Here is a 19845-nt window from a genome sequence, read left to right as displayed (position 1 = left end):
CTAAAAACATCAAGTACCTAGGAATAAACTTAACCAAAGATATAAAAGACTTATACAAAGAAAACTACATAACTCTACTAAAAGAAATAGAAGGGGACCTTAAAAGATGGAAAAATATTCCATGTTCATGGATAGGAAGGCTAAATGTCATTAAGATGTCAATTCTACCCAAACTCTCTATAGATTCAATGCAATCCCAATCAAAATTCCAGCAACCTACTTTGCAGACTTGGAAAAGCTAGTAATCAAATTTATTTGGAAAGGGAAGATGCCTTGAATTGCTAAAGACATTCTCAAAAAAGAAAAACGAAGTGGGAGGACTTATACTCCCTGACTTTGAAGCTTATTATAAAGCCACAGTTGTCAAAACAGGATGATACTGGCACAAAGATAGACATATAGATCAATGGAATCAAATTGAGATTTCGGAGATAGACCCCCAGATCTATGGCCGACTGATCTTTGATAAGGCCCCCAAAGTCACTGAACTGGGACATAATAGTCTTTTCAACAAATGGGGTGGGAGAGTTGAATATCCATATCCAAAAGAATGAAAGAGGACCCCTACCTCACACCCTACACAAAAATTAACTCAAAGTGGACCAAACATCTCAATATAAAAGACAGTACTATAAAACTCCTAGAAGATAATGTAGGGAAACATCTTCAAGACCTTGTATTAGGCGGCCACTTCCTAGACTTTACACCCAAAGCACAAGCAACAAAAGAAAAAATAGATAAATGGGAACTCCTCAAGCTTAAAAGTTTCTGCACCTCAAAGGAATTTCTCAAAAAGGTAAAGAGGCAGCCAACTCAATGGGAAAAAAATTTTGGAAACCATGTATCTGACAAAAGACTGATATCTTGCATATATAAAGAAATCCTACAACTCAATGACAATAGTATAGACAGCCCAATTATAAAATGGGCAAAAGAATGAAAAGACAGTTCTCTGAAGAGGAAACACAAATGGCCAAGAAACACATGAAAAAAATGTTCAGCTTCACTAGCTATTAAAGAGATGCAAATTAAGACCACAATGAGATACCATCTCACACCAATTAGAATGGCTGCCATTAAAAAAACAGGAAACTACAAATGCTGGAGAGGATATGGAGAAATTGGAACTCTTATTCACTGTTGGTGGGACTGTATAATGGTTCAGCCACTCTGGAAGTCAGTCTGGCAGTTCCTTAGAAAACTAGATATAGAGTTACCCTTGGACCCAGCGATTGCACTTCTCAGTATATACCCAGAAGATCTGAAAGCAGTGACACAAACAGATATCTGCACGCCAGTGCTCATAGCAGCATTATTCACAATTGCCAAGAGACGGAAACAACCAAATGTCCTTCAACAGATGAGTGGATAAATAAAATGTGGTATATACACACAATGGAATATTACGTGGCAGTAAGAAGGAATGATGTCGTGAAACATATGACAACATGGATGAACCTTGAAGACATAATGCTTAGCAAAATAAGCCAGGCACAAAAAGAGAAATATTATATGCTACCACTAATGTGAACATTGAAAAATGTAAAACAAATGGTTTATAATCTAGAATGTAGTGGAACTAGTGACAGAGAGCAATTAAGGAAGGGGGAACGATAGTCCAGTAAGAACAGATAAGCTGTCGTGGGTAAATTTAACGTTCTGGGAATGCCCAGGAATGACAATGGTCTGTTAATTTCTGATGGGTATAGTAGGAACAAGTTCACAGAAATGTTGCTGTATTAGGTAACTTTCTTGGGGTAGAATAGCAACATGTTGGAAGTAAGGTAGCTATCTTAGGTTAGTTGTCTTTTTCTTACTCCCTTATTATGGTCTGTTTGAAATGTTTTTTTTTGTATATTTTTTTAAAATTTTTTTTTATTTTTTATATAGTTGACTTAAAAAAAAGAGTTAATTAAAAAAAAAAGGGAGCAATGAAAAAAATATGCAGGCCCCCCTTGAAGAGCTGGTGGAGAATGCAGGGGTATTGGGCTGCCCCACCTCGATGGCTGCTGATGTGCTCACAGACATAGGGGACTGGTGGTTTGATGGGCTGAGCCCTCTACCACAGGACTTGCCCTTGGCAAGACTGTTGCTGCAAAGGAGAGGCTAGGTCTCCCTGAAGTTGTGCCTAAGGGCCTCCTCCCGAATGCCTCTTTGTTGCTCAGATGTGGCCCTCTCTTTCTAGCTAAGCCAACTTGGCAGGTAAAATCACTGCCCTCCCCGCTACGTGGGATCAGACACCTAGGGGAGTAAATCTCCCTGGCAACGTGGAATATGACTGCCAGGGAGGAATGTAGACCCAGCATCGTGGGATGGAGAACATCTTCTTGACCAAAAGGAGAATGTGAAAGGAAATGAAATAAGCTACAGTGGCAGATTCAAATGGAGCCAAGAGGTCACTCTGGTGGGCACTCTTACACACAATATAGACAACCCTTTTTAGGTTTTGGTGAATAGGAGCAGCTAACAGTAAATGCCTGAAGCTGTCAAACTACAACCCAGAGCCCATGAATCCTGAAGACAATTGTATAAAAATGTAGCCTATGAGGAGTGACAATGTGATTGGGAAAGCCATATGGACCACATTCCCCTTTGTCTAGTTTATGGATGGATGAGTAGAAAAATGGGGGAAGGAAAAAAACAAACAAACAAAAAGCACCCAGTGTTCTTTTTTACTTTGGTTGCTCTTTTTCACTTTAATTATTATTCTTACTGTTTTTGTGTGTGTGGTAATGAAGGTGTTAGGGATTGATTTTGGTGATGAATGCACAGCTATGTAATGGTACTGTAAACAATCAAATGTACGATTTGTTTTGTATGACTACATGGTATGTGAATATATCTCAATAAAATGAATTTTAAAAAAAAGTAAAGAAACATTTTAGAATGACTATTTATTTGTGTTAATGATAACAATGACATGTTAAAGAAAATACCTAGCTTCTAGAATACATTATCACTGTACTTTTCTAGCAAATCTAATATCTTTAATAGTTATTGGGAAATGTTATTGTAATTTATATCTCATTAAATGATGTTACATATTTATAAATAATATTTCCCTGAAGTACATCTTATCTCTAGTTTTATTTACATAAATATTTCAGGCTTAAAATAGGTTTCCTTATTCTCATACATTGCTGGTAGGAGTGTAAATTGGTTCACTCTTATGAAATATCAAGATCTATCAAAAGTACAAATGCACAAACTCTTTGAAATCCAGTATTTCCCTTTTAAGGATTTCTCCTACAGACAAGTATCCATGTGGAAAATGACCTTGGTACAAGTATATTCCCTGAAATGTTAAGGTAATTGAAAAATAACGTAAAAAACTAAATGCCCATCAAGAAGAGGCTGGTTAAAAATCTATGGTACATTCATAGATACAGACAAGAATAAGAGGAAGTGTACTGATACAGAATAATCTCCAAGATTTATGAAGTGAAATAAGAGGCAAAACATTGAATTAACTGTAAAAACTAAAACTGTAAAGCTTCCAGAGGAAAATAAAGGAGAAAATCTTCATGACCTCAAGGTAGGCAAAGATTTCTTTAAAAGGACACAAAAGACGCTAACCATAAAAGAAAAAAACTGATTAATTTGACTGAAACAAAATTTAAAACTGCTCAACAAAGACACATTATGGATGTAAAAAGGCAAACCACAGACTGGGAGAAAATATCTGCGATATATATACCTGACAAACACTTGTATCCAGTATATAGAAAGAGTGCCTATAAGTCAATAGAAAAAGGCAAACTCTCTGATAAAAACAATAAAAAATATATAGTTCACAAATGATATCCAAATGGCCACAAAGAATATGAAGAGATACACATCATTATAATTCATCAGGATAATGTAGAACTCGAATCATGCACACTCACCAAAATGGCTAAAATTAAAAAGACTAACACTGTCAATAGATGGGTGAGGATTATTAAAACTTTCATAACATTGTTGGTGGAGTGCAAACTGTTGCCATTTTGGAAAACAAGCACTCTACTAAACCTAAACATATGACCCATTAAAACCCGTGACCCATTAGTTCCACTCTTAGGTATACCACCAGAGAAATGAGTATGCATGTCCAACAAAAGACAGTCAAAAGAATATTCATAGTTTTATTCATAATAGGAAAAAAACTGGAAACAATCCAAATGCTCATTATCAGAACAATGGATAAACTGTGGTATATTCGTAGAATGGAATGCTATCCCACAGTAAAAACATACTTCTGTTCAAAACAATTGTGTTAATTGAATGAACCTCAAAAGCATTATGTTGAGCAAAAAGAAGCCAGACATAAAGGAGAACATATTATATGGTTCTATTTATAGACATCTAAGAAGAGGAAATAGTAATATCATAGTATTAAAAGTCAAAATAATGTTACCTCTGGGAGGAGGTACTATTGCTTGGGAAAAGACATGAAGAAACTTTCTGGGGCGACGGAAATGTTCTGTATCTTGATCTGGAAGGTGTCTACTCAGGTGTATATATTTGTAAAAGTTCAATGAACCATATCCTTAATATTTTTTACTTTATTTTATGTAAATTATACCTCACTTTTTAAAAAATGGAATTTAAAAACCATTGAGAAAGTATGCCACCAACTGTGTTTTTAAAAGATGGGGGGAAGTCTATTTTGCTTATTTTTGAAGCAAATATCTCTGAAAGGACAAAAAAGAAGTGACAACATTGATTGCATCTGAGTAGGAAAAGAAGGTGGGCAGAGACAGAGTAGGAAGGTGATTTACATTATAAATTCTTAGATATAGGGGACAAAAACAAGCCAGGCTTATGTCCCAGTATAATTATTAACGGAGTATTATCTCACTCTTAAAAATTCCCTGCTTAGCATGACAAATTACATCATCAATCCATTTATGTACCTTCAGTATTACATGAATGTATTACCTCATCAAAAGTAAATAAAATATAAACTAAATAAAAAACGGTACCTTTTGATAGCAATGTAAGAGCACTGTTTCTTTGTGTAATTATTTGTGTTTTCTTAGTTTTAAAAGGGAAGATAAGTATCTTCAAAGCAATGATTGTAAACTTGATTTAATCCACCCTGCACATTTGGGCTGAGCTAATCTTTTGAAGCATAGCTTTAATCACGTCACTCCCCTTCTGAAAAACCGTCCTAACTTCCACCGTGAGCAAATCATGTCCCAACTTCTTTAGCTGACCTTGAAGACTTCCCAAAGTATGGTCTCAACCAACCTTCCCCCACTACTTGGAAGCCTTAACTCAGCTCTTCCTTCACTGGCCCATTAGTTTTCCCCAGATATGGCTGGTCCCTTCCAGCTCCCCTGTCTTTGTTCACTCTGTTCTCTCCACTAGACATGTCTCAATCCATCTGAATCCTCCTCAGCTTTCAACGTACCATGAAACTTAAGTCCCCCCACTTCCTTGAGGTCCTACCCCAAGCCACACTTACGTTTTACTTCTTTAAGTTATACGTCCTCCACAACAGATTCCATGTAAGCCATAAATAGGTTTTGAAGATTTTTATTAACCAAACAAGCAAAGAAACACAAAACATTTGAAGAGTACCTATTGTACTGGGGCCCTGGGACATAAAATTGACTAAGAGGCTGTCTACACTGGAAGAGTCACAAAAAAGACTGGCAACTGCCCTAATATGAGATTTGTCTTCACCCATTTGCACTATCAGCTGCTTGCAAATAAACGACTTCATTGTCAACACCACACAATTAGACACATATACACTATCATGGACTGAATTGTACTCTCCAAAAAGCCATGCTCAAATCCGAACCCCTGGTCCTATGAATGTGACCCCATTTGGAAACAGGATCTTTGAAGATGTTAGTAATTAAGATGAAGCCAAACTTAATTAGGGAATTTATAAAGAGAGGGAATTTGGAAATAGACAGACAGACATAGAGAGAAGACAGCCATGTGATGGGAACAGAGACTGAGTTTTGTCACAAGCCAAAGAACACCATGGAATACCTGCAGGCCACTGCCAGAGCCCCACAGACTTCAAAGGCAGCACGGCTCTGCTGAAAACTTGATTTGGACTTCTACCCTCCAGAGCTGTGAGACAGTATCGGTTTAGGGTACTTTGTAACACAGCCATAGGAAACCAAGTCACACACACACACACAAACACACACTATTCCCCAGCCTCCAGCCTTTAAATGCATGGGCCTTTCAAAAGTTGCCCATCCTCAAGAAAAGTTAGAGTCCTTCTATCTTACAGTTCTCTGTGGTGTTACATAACATACCACTTAATTTTACGCAGTTTTCTATTGCTTTCTAATTTTTCCATGAGTGTGTTTCAGATCTAGTCAACTAAAGTTTACTTATAGAGTAACTTCTTTGATTCCTCAAGGTACCTAATACAATACTATATTCATAAGGTCAATACTTCTTTGTTCATTGATTGATGATATAATTCTTCTTGATGTATACCATAATTTACAGGTAACTTAAAGCATACCATAATTTATAGGTAAATTATTATTTACAACACATATTAAATGTGTCTGGGTCAATTACTTTCCAGAAACTCTCATACTCACTGATTTCATTCCCAATGAAATTTCTAATAAAAAATTACCTTTTTGAGTAATACTTGGTTAGCATAAAGCCAGGAACATGAAAAAAATAAGGGAATATGATTTCATTTGAGGCACAAAATGATGATTTAATTATAATATATAGACCTTAAAAAGTCATTAACTTCTATGTGACTCTATGAAAGAACATCTGCTCTCTACTTCTAATGGAGTGAAGTTTGTAATAATAACACCTCTGTAAGTATCTCTAACTCTGATCCATCAGGAGCAGTTAGGGTTGTCATATTTGTGGGCCCTACCCCAGGGTTACTGAATCAGTATCCCATGGGGTAGAGTCAGGAACATGCAGTATACCAAGCAACCACTGATTCTTATGGGCACTTCCTGACATCATACATGATTTTGTACTTTTATATTCTATAAAAGACATCTGTTCTTTACAGTAACTTGTAGCAGAAATGTGCGAGCTTCACTTCTAGAGGCATTTCGTTGAAACACAGAGAAGCTACAGGACACGTTGAAGATCACATAGCACCATACCAGGTACTCATTTATTCATTTATGCATTCAACATATATTTATTGAGTGCTCTCTATATGTCGAGCTCCTTTTTAGGGTTAGGGATACAGCAGAGACTAAAGCAGAAACCAGAATCTCATGAGGCTTATAGTCTATGAGGGCCCATTTTAGGCAGTCAGTGAACTTTACATAGGAGTGAATCAGACAGAGCCAGACCTGCAGACTCTTAGTTAAGTGCTTTCTCACTACACCAAATGAACTGTTCACCAATACCGTAACATTTTACCTCAAACAGCAAGCATAGGCATGATGCAATCACAATAAGAATCTGGATTTATTCTACAGGCAGCATGGAGAGCGGAGCCCGCACAAGCTCCAAGGAGTAAAGCACACCAGGGTCAAAACCTGGTTTTAGTACTTACACACCTGGGGACTTGGAAATCATGTATGATGTCAGGAAGTACCCATAAGAATCAGTGGTTGCTTGGTATACTGCATGTTCCTGACTCTACCCCATGGGATACTGATTCAGTAACCCTGGGGTAGGGCCCACAAATATGACAACCCTAACTGCTCCTGATGGATCAGAGTTAGATACATTTACAGAGGTGTTATTGGGGTAAGTTATTAGAGCCTTTAAACTTCAGTTACAGAATTAGTCAGTGCCTTCCAGGAAGGATCAGTGCGACAATCAAAAGAGATAACAGCATATGTAAAATACCTAGTATGGTATCTAGCACAGTGCAGGTACTCAAAATCATTCTCATTTTTTTCTGTAATCAGATATGAATCTTAACTGACAGCATCACAGCTTACCTCAAAGTTTAGATTTTAGATTTGGTAGAGGTCAACTATAATTAGTTTGCTTTCAATCTCATCATAAAAACTGCTTTCATAAATTTTGTCCTATATTATTCATTTAGGTGATGAGCCTCTTGGATATAAATGGCATTAGTACTCCATTATAGAAAGAACATGCATTTTGAGGAATTTAGTCATAATGCTAGTCGATACCTTTGGAATATCTCTTAATTTCCAAGAAGAAATGTATTTAAGTCATCCCTCAAAAAAAATATGTATTTAACTTTGTGTCTTCTCAAATTTTCGGTGGTGGCTGAACCTAAGCAATCAGTTCAGCCACACTTCCTCTCTCTCCAACTTTGCTAGCTCACAATAATCCAGCAACACTAGCTTTCTTTTGGCTCCTAAAACCTGCCAGACTGTCTAGCATCTAAATCCTCCTGCGTGTCATTGTCTTCAGGTTAGTGGCTAATCAAATCCCACCTTGAATACTTGGTCCTCAGAGAAGCCTTCCCTGACCATCGAAAGTAATTAAATGAGAGGAAGGGGTAGCAACAGACAAGATAGGATTTACCAAAGGATTATGAATACTGAAACTTTATATAAATACATAGTTTTTCAGATGCTAGGGTATTAGAATAGCTAGAAGGAAATAACTGAAATGGTGGAACTGTAACCCATAGTATTCTTTGAAATTTTCTCTATAGCTACTCATTAAATTGTACTTTGAAAGTTATCACCTTTCTGTATATACTCTATATCTCACAATAAGGAAAGAACTGAGACTGTGGAATTGTAACCCATAACATTCTTTGAAATTACCTATATAATTGCTTGTTGAGCTACACTTCGAAAGTTAACACCTTTGTATATATGTTACATTTTACAATAATGGAAATAACTGAAATTGAGGAACTGTAACCCATAACATTCTTTGAAAATTGCTCCCTAACTACTTGTTATATCATACTTTGAAAGTTATCACTGTTATGTATATATGTTAAAGTTCACAATAAAAAATGCATTAAAAAAAGACAGAAAAAAATATGTTAGCCAGGGCTTTCAGAGGTATTCCCTCCCATGCAATCACTCTAAGAAGCTTAAGGAATTGTAACTAATTGCTGAGAAGATCAGAGAAAACAACTCTCCTAAGGGGGACTCCCAGCAATGTCCAATTCTCTTCAAAATCCTTGTATCTTTTGCTTTCAAGTAAACCACGCTTTCTGGAAATCTTTGGAAGCATAATAACGGTCCGAGGCATAGTGTCAGATTCATAGCACCCTGCACTCCTCTTCAGAGCCCTTTTTACTTGTATTTATATTTATTTTCCGTTTAATGTTTGTCTTCCCCAGTTGGCAGCTCCAGGAGGGTAAGGACTGTGGCTATCCCATTGACTGATGCAATCCCCATCACCATCCCTTAAGGAGAAGCACCCACAACAATGATGTCTTGACCACATGAGCACTTCAGTGGGGTAGTGCAAAGAGAGATCTGTCCATGTTCCATTCTCTCAATAGATGAAAAGAAGACAGGGGCCCTGGAATATTTTAAGGAAAGGCCGCCAGCGTTTTCTAAGACTTGTGAAAATGAAACAGAGAATGGAAGCACAAAAGACCTTGTATTTCAAGGTATTAAAACACCAAGGGCTGCTTTGAAATGTGTAAAAAAGAAGTAAAGACTGCAGAATAGAAGACTTGATCAGTCTACCTGGGTCTATCTATGCCAACACGCAGCAGCACCTCCTAAAGAATGAACTGAAGAAAGTGATTCATGGAAGGAGCACCTACTGGAACAAGTTTTTTAAGCCTACAAATCCAGTTTCTTTCAGAAATGGATGCCTTGTAGTACTTTTATTTTAAAAAAAAAATTCAGACTTTTTTTTTTTTACTTTATTTGATGCCACTTTTACTGTTTCCCCCAATAGTTTATTTTCTAAGAAGTTCTGATCTAACCAAACATATTTTGGCCATCCATACATGTTTTAGCAACTTCACCACCCAACACCACTAGAGAGAGTTAGCTATAAAAATATAAAATGATTCTTGCTCTAACAGAATCTAATGCATATGACTAACCAGGCACAAATATATCCGAGCCTTTAAGTAACAAATTTTAAAATATATAACTACTGAAATATTCCAGAGAGGGAAAAAAAAAAAAAAAAAACTTTCCACTATGTATACATGTCAAATGAAGGCACACTGGCTAGAAAAGAACAATCTGTAGTCTAGACTAATCAGTCACTCTACTTCACAGAAGGAATATTCCTGAATCACACAAAGGTGTCTATATTAAGGTTGAATAGTAAAATAATAAATGTGTTCACCACCTGATCTATTGCTTCTGGCTAAAAACATTATTTTCCATGGGGCCATATTGACATTAAGCCTCAACTACATTGTAATGAACACTTTCATTTCACTTTAACAAAATAAGTCACTCACTCATGCTGATTTCTTTCTAAAATTAACTCACTTAAGCCTATGGGGTAATCAAGAGGAAAAATACCTTGGAAATATATAAGGGGCAAAATTAGGAATATCCTAAAGAAGAAATACCTACCTCAGGCCCTGTGATGTGCATCAGACCAGAAACAGCAGAAGCCACAGCATCATACCCAGCTCGCTGGGACATGGGACCCGTCTGGCCATACCCTAAAAAAACAGGAAGAGAGCAATAGGACAGTAGTGTATTACAAAACTTTGTACCAGGACAGATACTATATGGTTGCACTTACGTGAAATACCTAGAATATGCAAATTCATAATAGAGACAAAAAGTAGAGTACAGTTTACCAGGAGCAGAGAGCAGGTGCATGGGGGAATTAATACATAATGGCTGCAAGGTTTTCATTTGGAACGATGGCAAAGTTCTGGTAATGGATGGTATTGCGGGTAGCACAACATTTTAAATGTGATTAGTCCCACTAAATAGTATGCTTGGGAGTAGTTGAGATGGGAAAGTTTATGTTGTGCATCTATTTCCAAAATTAAAAAAAAAAAAAAGAGTAACTAAAGAGACAAATTCAATACCTGAGCCTGTACTGGATCTAATAATGGAGGAGAAAAGGCCCAAAAACACATTATTAGGACATCCAAAAAACTGGAATATAAACTGTAAGCTTTATATCAATGTTAAATTTCTTGAACTGGGTAATTATATGTAATGAGGTTACAAAAGTGAGTATCTTTATTCTTAGGAAAGGTACATGGAAATATTAAGTGATCAAGGAGCATGATGCTACTATTTACTCTCAAATGTTTAGAAAATAGAGAGAGAGAGAGAGAGAGAGAGAAAATGATATGGCAAAAGAGGCAAAATGTTAAAAGTTGGTGGATCTGGTATCTGGGTGGGGAGTATGTTGGAGTTCTCTGCATGAGTTTTATATTATGTTTGCAACAATCCTATAAGTTTGAAATTATTTCAAACTAAAAAAGTTTTTTAAAAAAATTGTATCTTGAAATATTGCAGCATTTTGTTACTATTAGATCTATACTATCCCTTGAAAGGAATCAGTACGAATTAATTATGGTGTTCGTCCCTAGAGGGTCACAAACTGGCAACACATGGGCCAAATTCCACCTTCATGAGTGTTCTGTTTGGCCTGCAGAGTGTTTTGAAATTCTTTTATTATAGTTGTCAACATTTAAAAATCAGGGGATTTCACAAATTTCTGGCTTTTCTTGAAATATCAGAAAATAAATTCAAAACTAGGCCCAGGTTCTCACTTGACAACAGTCCATTAGCATTGAGTAGCAGCTGCCCTCTTTTAGGCAGGGCATGAGTTCTCCAATTTGCCACAGTCTCCACCACTCCTTATTACTTTACTCCTCAGTCTGATTGACTCACTTAACTTACCTCCCAAACCTTAATAAGAATTTGCAACTCTTGCTGTATACAAAACAATTTAGAAAATAAAACAAAACAAGGTTGAAATCCTTGGTTTCAATTAACACATTTTCCCCAAGAATCCAAAGAAAACATAAATGATGATAAAGAATGTACACATAAATAAAACAATTACATCTTAAAAAAAGCTTTTTGGCATTACAAACAGAAGGTCTTGTTTTTTGTGTGTGTTTTTTTAAACCAAGAGAACACAGAAATATTTTCTCTTGCTCTCCTCCCTCCTGTGCATATGGCTGAATCAGGAGCAATTTGAATCTGTCTCCAAATCCCATGTAGCAACCACGGAATGCCCAGATGAGGATCCTTCCATACTCATTAGCTTTTTGCTGATATTCCCTGCATACTTGCTTTGGAAAGCTTGAGAAGGAGCTGCCTCAGGGCGTTTTTGCCACCTTCTCCTGCCACCTGGAATGTTCTCCCTACATTTCGCTCCATATATCCACAGGCCTCACTTCCTCACATCCTTGACACCTCCACCCAAATGTGTCCTTCCCAGAGAGACTTTCCCTGGCCACGTTTTATGAAAGAGCACCCTTACTTCACACTCTTAATCTCATTCACCCTGTTACATTTTCTTCATAGCCCTTATTGCCACAAGATATAGAATGTAGCCATTTGTTTACTGATGCATTTTCTGTCTCCTCCCTGCTAAAATGTATGCTCCAGAGATTTTTTCTATTTGGTTTACTGTGTCCCTGGTATCTAGAATAACACCTAGCACAGAGTGGGTATTCATTCAATAACATTTATTGAGAGAATGAATGAATGAATGCTTGTTATATAAAGGTTTTTTTTTTTTTAAAAGCAAATAATCTATAAGAAGTAAATGAATAAAGAAACTAAAGTAATGAGTGATTGGATGATCTAATTAGCAATTAGCCTATCTAGATGTATTAGCTACCAGATAAGGTCTTTGTCAGAAATGTGAGTTTATAAAACAAAATCTCCAGATATAACTATCACTTCATCACTAATAAAGTGAAATACTTCAAAAATAAATGATATTTATCATCATTAATGACAGAAAAGGTATCACATGTCTCTATTTTACGTTTTAATGTGGAAAATTTCAAGCATAAATAAAAATAGAGAGAATCATATAATAAACCCATCAGCCAGCTTCAATAATTATTTTTTCAAGACCAGCTTTCTTTTCACTACACTTATTTTTCATTAAAACTTCATTCATTTTCAGTAGAATGAAGAAAACAAGAAAACCATGGGAAAACCCCAAAAATGTCTTGATTCAAGTAAAAGCCAATCACCCGAAGTCCTAGCCTCTGCCATGCCTGTCTCCCCGTTACATAAACAAATCTTGTATATTCTGAACTTTCTTTTTAAATCTTTAGAAAAACAAAAATGGGGTATTGAAGGAAGCATAAAGGAAAACAAGGTATAATTCTGCATGTTCCTTGCAGAAATATAGAAATTAACGCCAAGCTTTGGAGATGAATTTATGTTCCAGGGTAGCTAGTTTGCAACTGTAAAGGGCGGCCCAGCCCAGGCCTCCCAGTCTTCCAAATTCCACGATGGTTTTTTGGTTTTTTTAAGCCACCAGTTGTTCCCCAACATAAAACGGACCTCCTGAAGCCGAGAGAAGCAGCCACCATAAGGCAGGAGCGCTGTGTGTCCGTGAACCACCTGTTGTCTCAACAGGAAGTCAAGAAAAGGAATTAAGTTTCAGTCTGCTCTAGGTTGGGAAAATCAGGTGCACTGCTCTCGGGCTTCTGGCCAAGAGCCCAGATCCCCCAAATGGGTCAAACTGAGGCTCCTCACCATCCACACAACTCTGAATAGAGACTTCTAAATAAAGGCCTGCACTAAATAAATGTGCTCAGAAACATAAACAGCTTGCTAAATAAAAGTACACCATAATAGTTAGTTGCCTTGTGATAAAAATTCTCTTTTTGTTCAACTTACAACAGGGAGGCACAAATATCCTAATTACTTCAAATTATAACTTCCAAGTATTTCTGTTAAAGAGAAATAGAAATAACTAGTCACTCTCTTTGAAGGCAGTATGGCATAGTAAACAGGATGAGTTTTAGGAATGAAAAAGCCTAGTTTAAATTACAGCTCTCCCAACTACTAAATCTTCAACAATTCATTTAATCTTGCTGAGCCTTAATGTTCTCATCCATAAAATGGCAATATTTATATTTAGCTTATATATTTCTCATGAGGATTTGACTTGATATGACGGAATAAGAAAATGCATTTTACATTGTAAGCTAACTATACATAGTTAACAAATATGCATTAATCAATCAAAGTAATATAGCTTTCTTCTTCCAGAAAACTTGACAATAACAAAAGGAAAACTGCCTTGTGGTATGCTGAAATGATGAGAATAGATATTTAAGCATTATAGGTACATTGTTTAATAACCCATAAAAATAGAAAGGAGTTCTTGTTACTTGGATTCCTGCACTTGTTCATTTTAGAGAAGAAGCTGATAATTTTTTTAAATGCACGTATTTCTGTAATGAGTCCAAAGTTATTCCAACTCTTTTGCCTTATGTATACCTTAGCTATTTGAATACCAACAACCAGTACTATCAACAAATACTTATAGCAATAAATAAACAGTAAGTTTTCAAGCAGGGACCTGTCATTATCAAAATGGTATTTTGCAAAGACCACTCTGTTAGCAATGTGCAGATTGGAATTTTTTACTAATAATTTAATAAAGAGCTGAAAAAGTGGTAAGCATGAAATACAGGCAGTTCCTTTTTTTAACTTTACAATTACAAAAACTATGATTAAAGCACAAATTAAAGAGGAAAAATTTAAACATGTCAGTTCTATTATATTCCAATAAGGAGGGAAAGAAATTAAAAGAGGTCATGGAAAGTCAGAGAGCCATACTCATGCACACACACACAAACAAACACACATTTATTTTAAGGAACAACCTCGCCATCTTGTGGCTTTTATGAATATTGACCATAAAGCCAATCTGTTGCATTTCCAGACCGATAAGTAAAAATGTAGGGAGAGGAAGCTGAAGGGAAAAGAGGTTTCTTAAAACTCCCTTGATATTTGTCCTGAATACCAGATGATCTGACCTGCCCACCCCTGGTGTGGCCCATTTTTCTTCTTTAACTGTGTCTAACTCTGTGTTTGTCTTCTCTCCTTGGCTCAAGCTCTTTTAGAAAGCAGGAGCTACCACTGGTGCTTCTGTTTTCTCCTATAACACCTTCCAAGGTGCTGCACACCTTGACTTTTGGAAGTCACAGATCCCTTTGACAAACTGGTGAACAGCAATACACTCTCGCCAGGAGAAATTGAACATATGCTCATTCATACAAAATGATGCAGGCCTCAGTACCCCATTCGTGAACCCCGAAATAAGAATCAGGTTAAGGACTCTCGGTAGTAATCAAAAACACTGCTTATATCTCCTCCCAGTCCAGAGCATCTCACTTATCAGGACAGCTTTCCTTATGGGGATCAGCTCAAGAAAATGTTTGAGGCTACCAAGCAATCAACTGCTTCAGGATAGGGCTTTGACCTGATAGCAAAAGGAAAGGGAAGAACAAAATAATGCATCTCTCATCTAGACTATTTCATTAGCTTCCTGTTTCTGATCTCTCTACCCTCATGCCTGCCTCTTGTGATTACAGAGATCTTTTCAAAATATAAATCACAGTGTGCTACTTTCCTGACTAAAACTTTCAGGGGCTTTCCAAGTCACCTAGAATAAATCCAAACACCTCACCTTGTCCCTGACCAGCCAATCTAAAGTAGACTCCTAGAAACTCTCCAGCATGTTATCCTATTTTCATCCTTTCTATAGCACTTATCACTACCTAACACTTTTCTTATTCGTGTGTTTGATGAGTATCTGCCTCTCCACTAGAGTGTAAGTGCCACAAGAGCTGTGCCCTAGGGGTCCTTGTTCTTGGCTGTATCTTCAGCCCATAAAAAATGTCTGCCAGTATCTCAGCATCTCAGAAAATGTATGTAGAAGAAATTAATATCTGTGAATAAATAGGTTTGGGAAATGAAAATAACACATCTTACAACTGGCTAGAAGACTATGATTAAACTTTACTTCCTGCAGTCATATCTTAAATAGCCTGTTTGGAGTAGAGAATAGAGCAGAAGCATCCAGACAACTAAATTCCCCAGGTTCAACTGTGGGCATCCCCCAGTGTTCCATATTTGACATCCCACTTCTCTTTCTCTGTATTCTCCCTAGTGAATCCCATCCACACCTGTGCTGGTTTGTATATATTATGTCCCCAGAAAAAAACATATTCTTTGATGCCATCTTGTGTGGGCAGACATGTATTAGTGTTGATTAGATTGTAATTCTTTAATTGAGTGTTTCCATGGAGATGTGACCCACTCAACTGTAGGTGATAACTCTGATTAGATAATTTCCATGGAGGTTTGGCCCTGCCCATTCAGCATGGGCCTTGATTAGTTTACTAGAGCACTATATAAGCTCAGACAGAAGGAGTGAGCTTGCTACAGCCAAGAGGGACACTTTGAAGAACTCACAGGAGTTGAGAAAGGAGCTGCAACTTAGAGAGACATTTTTGAGGATGGCCGTTGGAAGCTGATGCAGATATTTTGGAGAACGCCATTTTGAAACACAACCTAGGAGCAAGCACACGCCAGCCACATGCCTTCCCAGCTAACAAAGGTTTTCCGGATGCCATTGGTCATTCTTCACTGAAGGTACCCTTTATTGATGGGCACTTTATGGCCTTAAGACTGTAACTGTGTAACCAAATAAGCCCCTTTTTATAAAAGCCAATCTATTTCTGGTGTTGTGCATTCTGGCGGCATTAACAAACTAGAACAATACCCATGGCTCCAAACAAAATGCAGGCAACTCCACATCTAGAATAATGACAATACTGTTGAGTTATTATTATCTATTAGGTAGGCATTCTGTTAGATTTTTGACCATTAGATCATTTAATTCACACAACAACCCTGTGAGTTAGGTACCATTACCCCTTTGCATACCTGAGGTTTAGAAAGGTTAAGTCACTTAACCAAGGTTGTACAAAATAGGAAGTAGCAGACCTAGGATTTGAACCCAAATCCCAGTCTTTAAACACAAAGACATGCTCCTTCAGTTCAGAACCTTTCCTGATCTCCAGATACATATTTATGCACATATGGACATCTCCACTAAAAGTCCAAGGTACCAGAAGCTGAAGAGGCCCTAAACAGAACTCATTAATCTACCTTGTCACTCTCACATGCCACCAGTGCAGACTGCTCCTTCTCCTCCATCCACTGTTTCACTGAATGGAACATCACCCATATCCTGCACCATCTGGAAACCTAAGAGTCATCCCCGACTTTCTTCCTTCCCTTCCTGCCTGTATCCGATTGATCACTAATTCCTAATGACTCGACCTACCAAATAACTCCCAGATCTATTTAAGCTCTTACGCCCTGCAATAGCTTACTCATCACTGCTTCAGTTTATTCACTATGGCTACAAAGGCCTTTGAATAGGTAATTCTGATCAAGTCATTCCCCTTATTAAAATTTTCATTAAATTTCCTATAAGATACAAATAATAATTCCATAGCATGACATACTGTGTCCTTTGTCATTTGGCCCCTACCCAATCCTTACATCTTACCTTCTCCACTCCTTAAAAACAAATTCATACTTATTAGAGCTGTTCTCTGAAAATGCAAGGCTCTCTTGCACCTCTGGGCCTCCACATATGCCATTTTAATTGTGACACCTTCCTCCCGTGTCTGCCTGACAAACATACTCTTCTTCAAGATACAGACATAGCTATTAGGGAAAGTAAGAAGGAGGTTTCCAAGAGGACTAGGATCTATCCCGGTAATGAATCACTTAAAAAATCAGGAATATATTTAAAGTTAATACTATGGATATTAGCTAGAGAGCTAATACTACTATCTGAACAGCTATAGAAATTTCAACAGACTGTTTACTTGACAAAAGAACAGAAGGCAATAAAATGTTTCACAATAAATAATGTAATTCCTCAAAATCTATATGTCTATCTGGACTTTGTTTCTTTCTCTGCTCATTTTCTGCTATGTAGAATGTTTCTGAATTAAAGGATACACAATGACTCATGACACATTTGTATTTTTAAAATATTTATTTCCTTTCTCTGTCCACTGAAAGATTCTAGAAACAATGACTAACCCAGGAGCAAAGCACATCTCTAGTGTCCATACTGTGGTCCTAAATACCATTTCCCACTAAAAGGAACTAAGACTCACTGGAGAAATGACTGATTCCAGAATGTGACAGGAAATAAACAAAATGATCCTGGACTATCTGTTTATACCAAAAAGCAAAGAAGTTATCGAAGGTTTCATGTCAGAAGGATACAGAAACCAACTTTAAGAGGCTCCCACTGGTGAAAGATGGGATAACTTGAGCACCAAGAAGGGCAATAACTACAATGGATTGAAACACATCAAATACTTAAATTCTGTGAGTTCGTAATGTTATTTTTTTTTTTAATCATCAGTTATCCTGATAGGATACTAGGGAATAAGTTCATTATTCTCACAATTGGTAAATAAGGGAAAGAATTTGCATCTATCCTGCCTTTATTAGATGTACTGTTCTTCTAGGTATATGAGAAGATTCCTTTCATAGAACTTTCCCAAGCAATGTATGAAGAAGGAATGATAGAATTAAAATATTATCATTTTATAATTCCTAATGAATTAATAGATGTAGGCAATCATCACAGCTGCTGTGCTGGTTTGAATCTATTAAAACCCCACAAAAGCCATGTTCTTTTAATCCAATCTTGTGGGAGCAGACCTATTGCGGGTGGGATCTTTTGATTAGGTTGTTTGAATGGAGATGTGACCCACCCAACTGTGGGTGACCTTTTGATTAGATTATTCCATGAAGGTGAGACCCCACCCACTCAAGGTGGATCTTGATTAGTTTACTGGAGTTCTTAAGAGAGTTCACAGGCCAACACAGACCCAGATATTTGGAGATGCAGACTGAAAGACATTTGGATATGCTAAACTAAGAGATGACGCCAAGGGTTTGTGCCGGAGATGCTAAGACAGAATACCCAGACACTTAGAGAGAAATGCCCTTGGTGAACAAGCAAGGATGCACAGGAGCTGAAAGAGAGAAGCTAAGAGAGACAAAAGCCCAGAGACATTTTGGAGAACACCATTTTGAAAACAGAACCCAAGACCAAAGGACCAGCAGACGCCAGCCACATACCTTCCCAGCTGACAGAGGTGTTCTAAATGCCATTGGTCTTTCCTCAGTGAAGGTATCCTCCTGTTGATGACTTAGTTTGGACACTTTTATGGCCTTAGAACTGTAAATCTGCAATCAAATAAATCCCCTTTATAAAAGCCAATCCATTTCTGGTATCATGCATTCAGGCAGCTTTAGCAAACCAAAACAGCTGTTAACATCACAAGGAGATATCCCCACATTATGGAACCCTAACAGAAATATTCCATGTTCCACAAAGAATTCTAACCAAAAAAAAAAAAACAAAAAAAAACTAAATGGGATCTGAGCAACCCTAAAGATCTGTCAACTATGAAGAGCAACAACGAAAAGTGTTAAACAACATGGGGATTTCATCCATGAATTCTGACTGTGAACAACTCAATGGGACAAATTAACAGGTTTTTAAAACAAATGAATTTCAAGAAACAGAGAAGAAATTGAGAAGGAATTTTTTAAATTAAAGGAAACTTGAGAAATACATCAATCAATTGCAATGATTGGACTCCACTGGGATCTTAATTCAAATTTTAAAACTCTAAAAAAATGAGACAATTGGAAAAATCTGAAAACCAATTGCATATTTGACGATATTAAGGAATTGCTGTTACTTTTTTTACATATGATATTTGTCAGAGCTGCTATAAAAAATACCACAGACTAGTTGGCTTAAACAATAGGAATTTGTTGTCTCCAAGTTTAGAGGCCAAAAGTCCAAAATCAAGGTGTCAGCAGGCCATGCTTTCTCTGAAGTCTGTAGCGTGCCATCCTGATGGTGGTTTGCTGGTGATCCATAACTCAATCCCTGCCTCTGCCAAATGGCCAT

At 37.1% G+C, this 19845-nt stretch overlaps 1 protein-coding gene across 7 annotated transcripts in view; it reads right to left on the bottom strand.

The window, feature by feature from the left end:
- The window catches only part of SUGCT (succinyl-CoA:glutarate-CoA transferase), a 769056-nt gene that overhangs the window by 656532 nt on the left and 92679 nt on the right, over positions 1-19845 (bottom strand). For all 7 annotated transcript variants that reach the window (XM_037837131.1, XM_037837129.1, XM_037837134.1 and 4 more), the window contains one exon: positions 10440-10531. In XM_037837131.1, coding sequence (XP_037693059.1) covers positions 10440-10531 — 92 coding nt within the window. The remainder of the gene's footprint in view (positions 1-10439; positions 10532-19845) is intronic.

The sequence above is a fragment of the Choloepus didactylus genome, chromosome 5 (genome assembly GCF_015220235.1).
Source record: "Choloepus didactylus isolate mChoDid1 chromosome 5, mChoDid1.pri, whole genome shotgun sequence".
NCBI lineage: Eukaryota > Metazoa > Chordata > Mammalia > Pilosa > Megalonychidae > Choloepus > Choloepus didactylus.
Note: the sequence above shows the minus strand (reverse complement) of the source record. Positions and strands in the feature narration are given on the sequence as shown.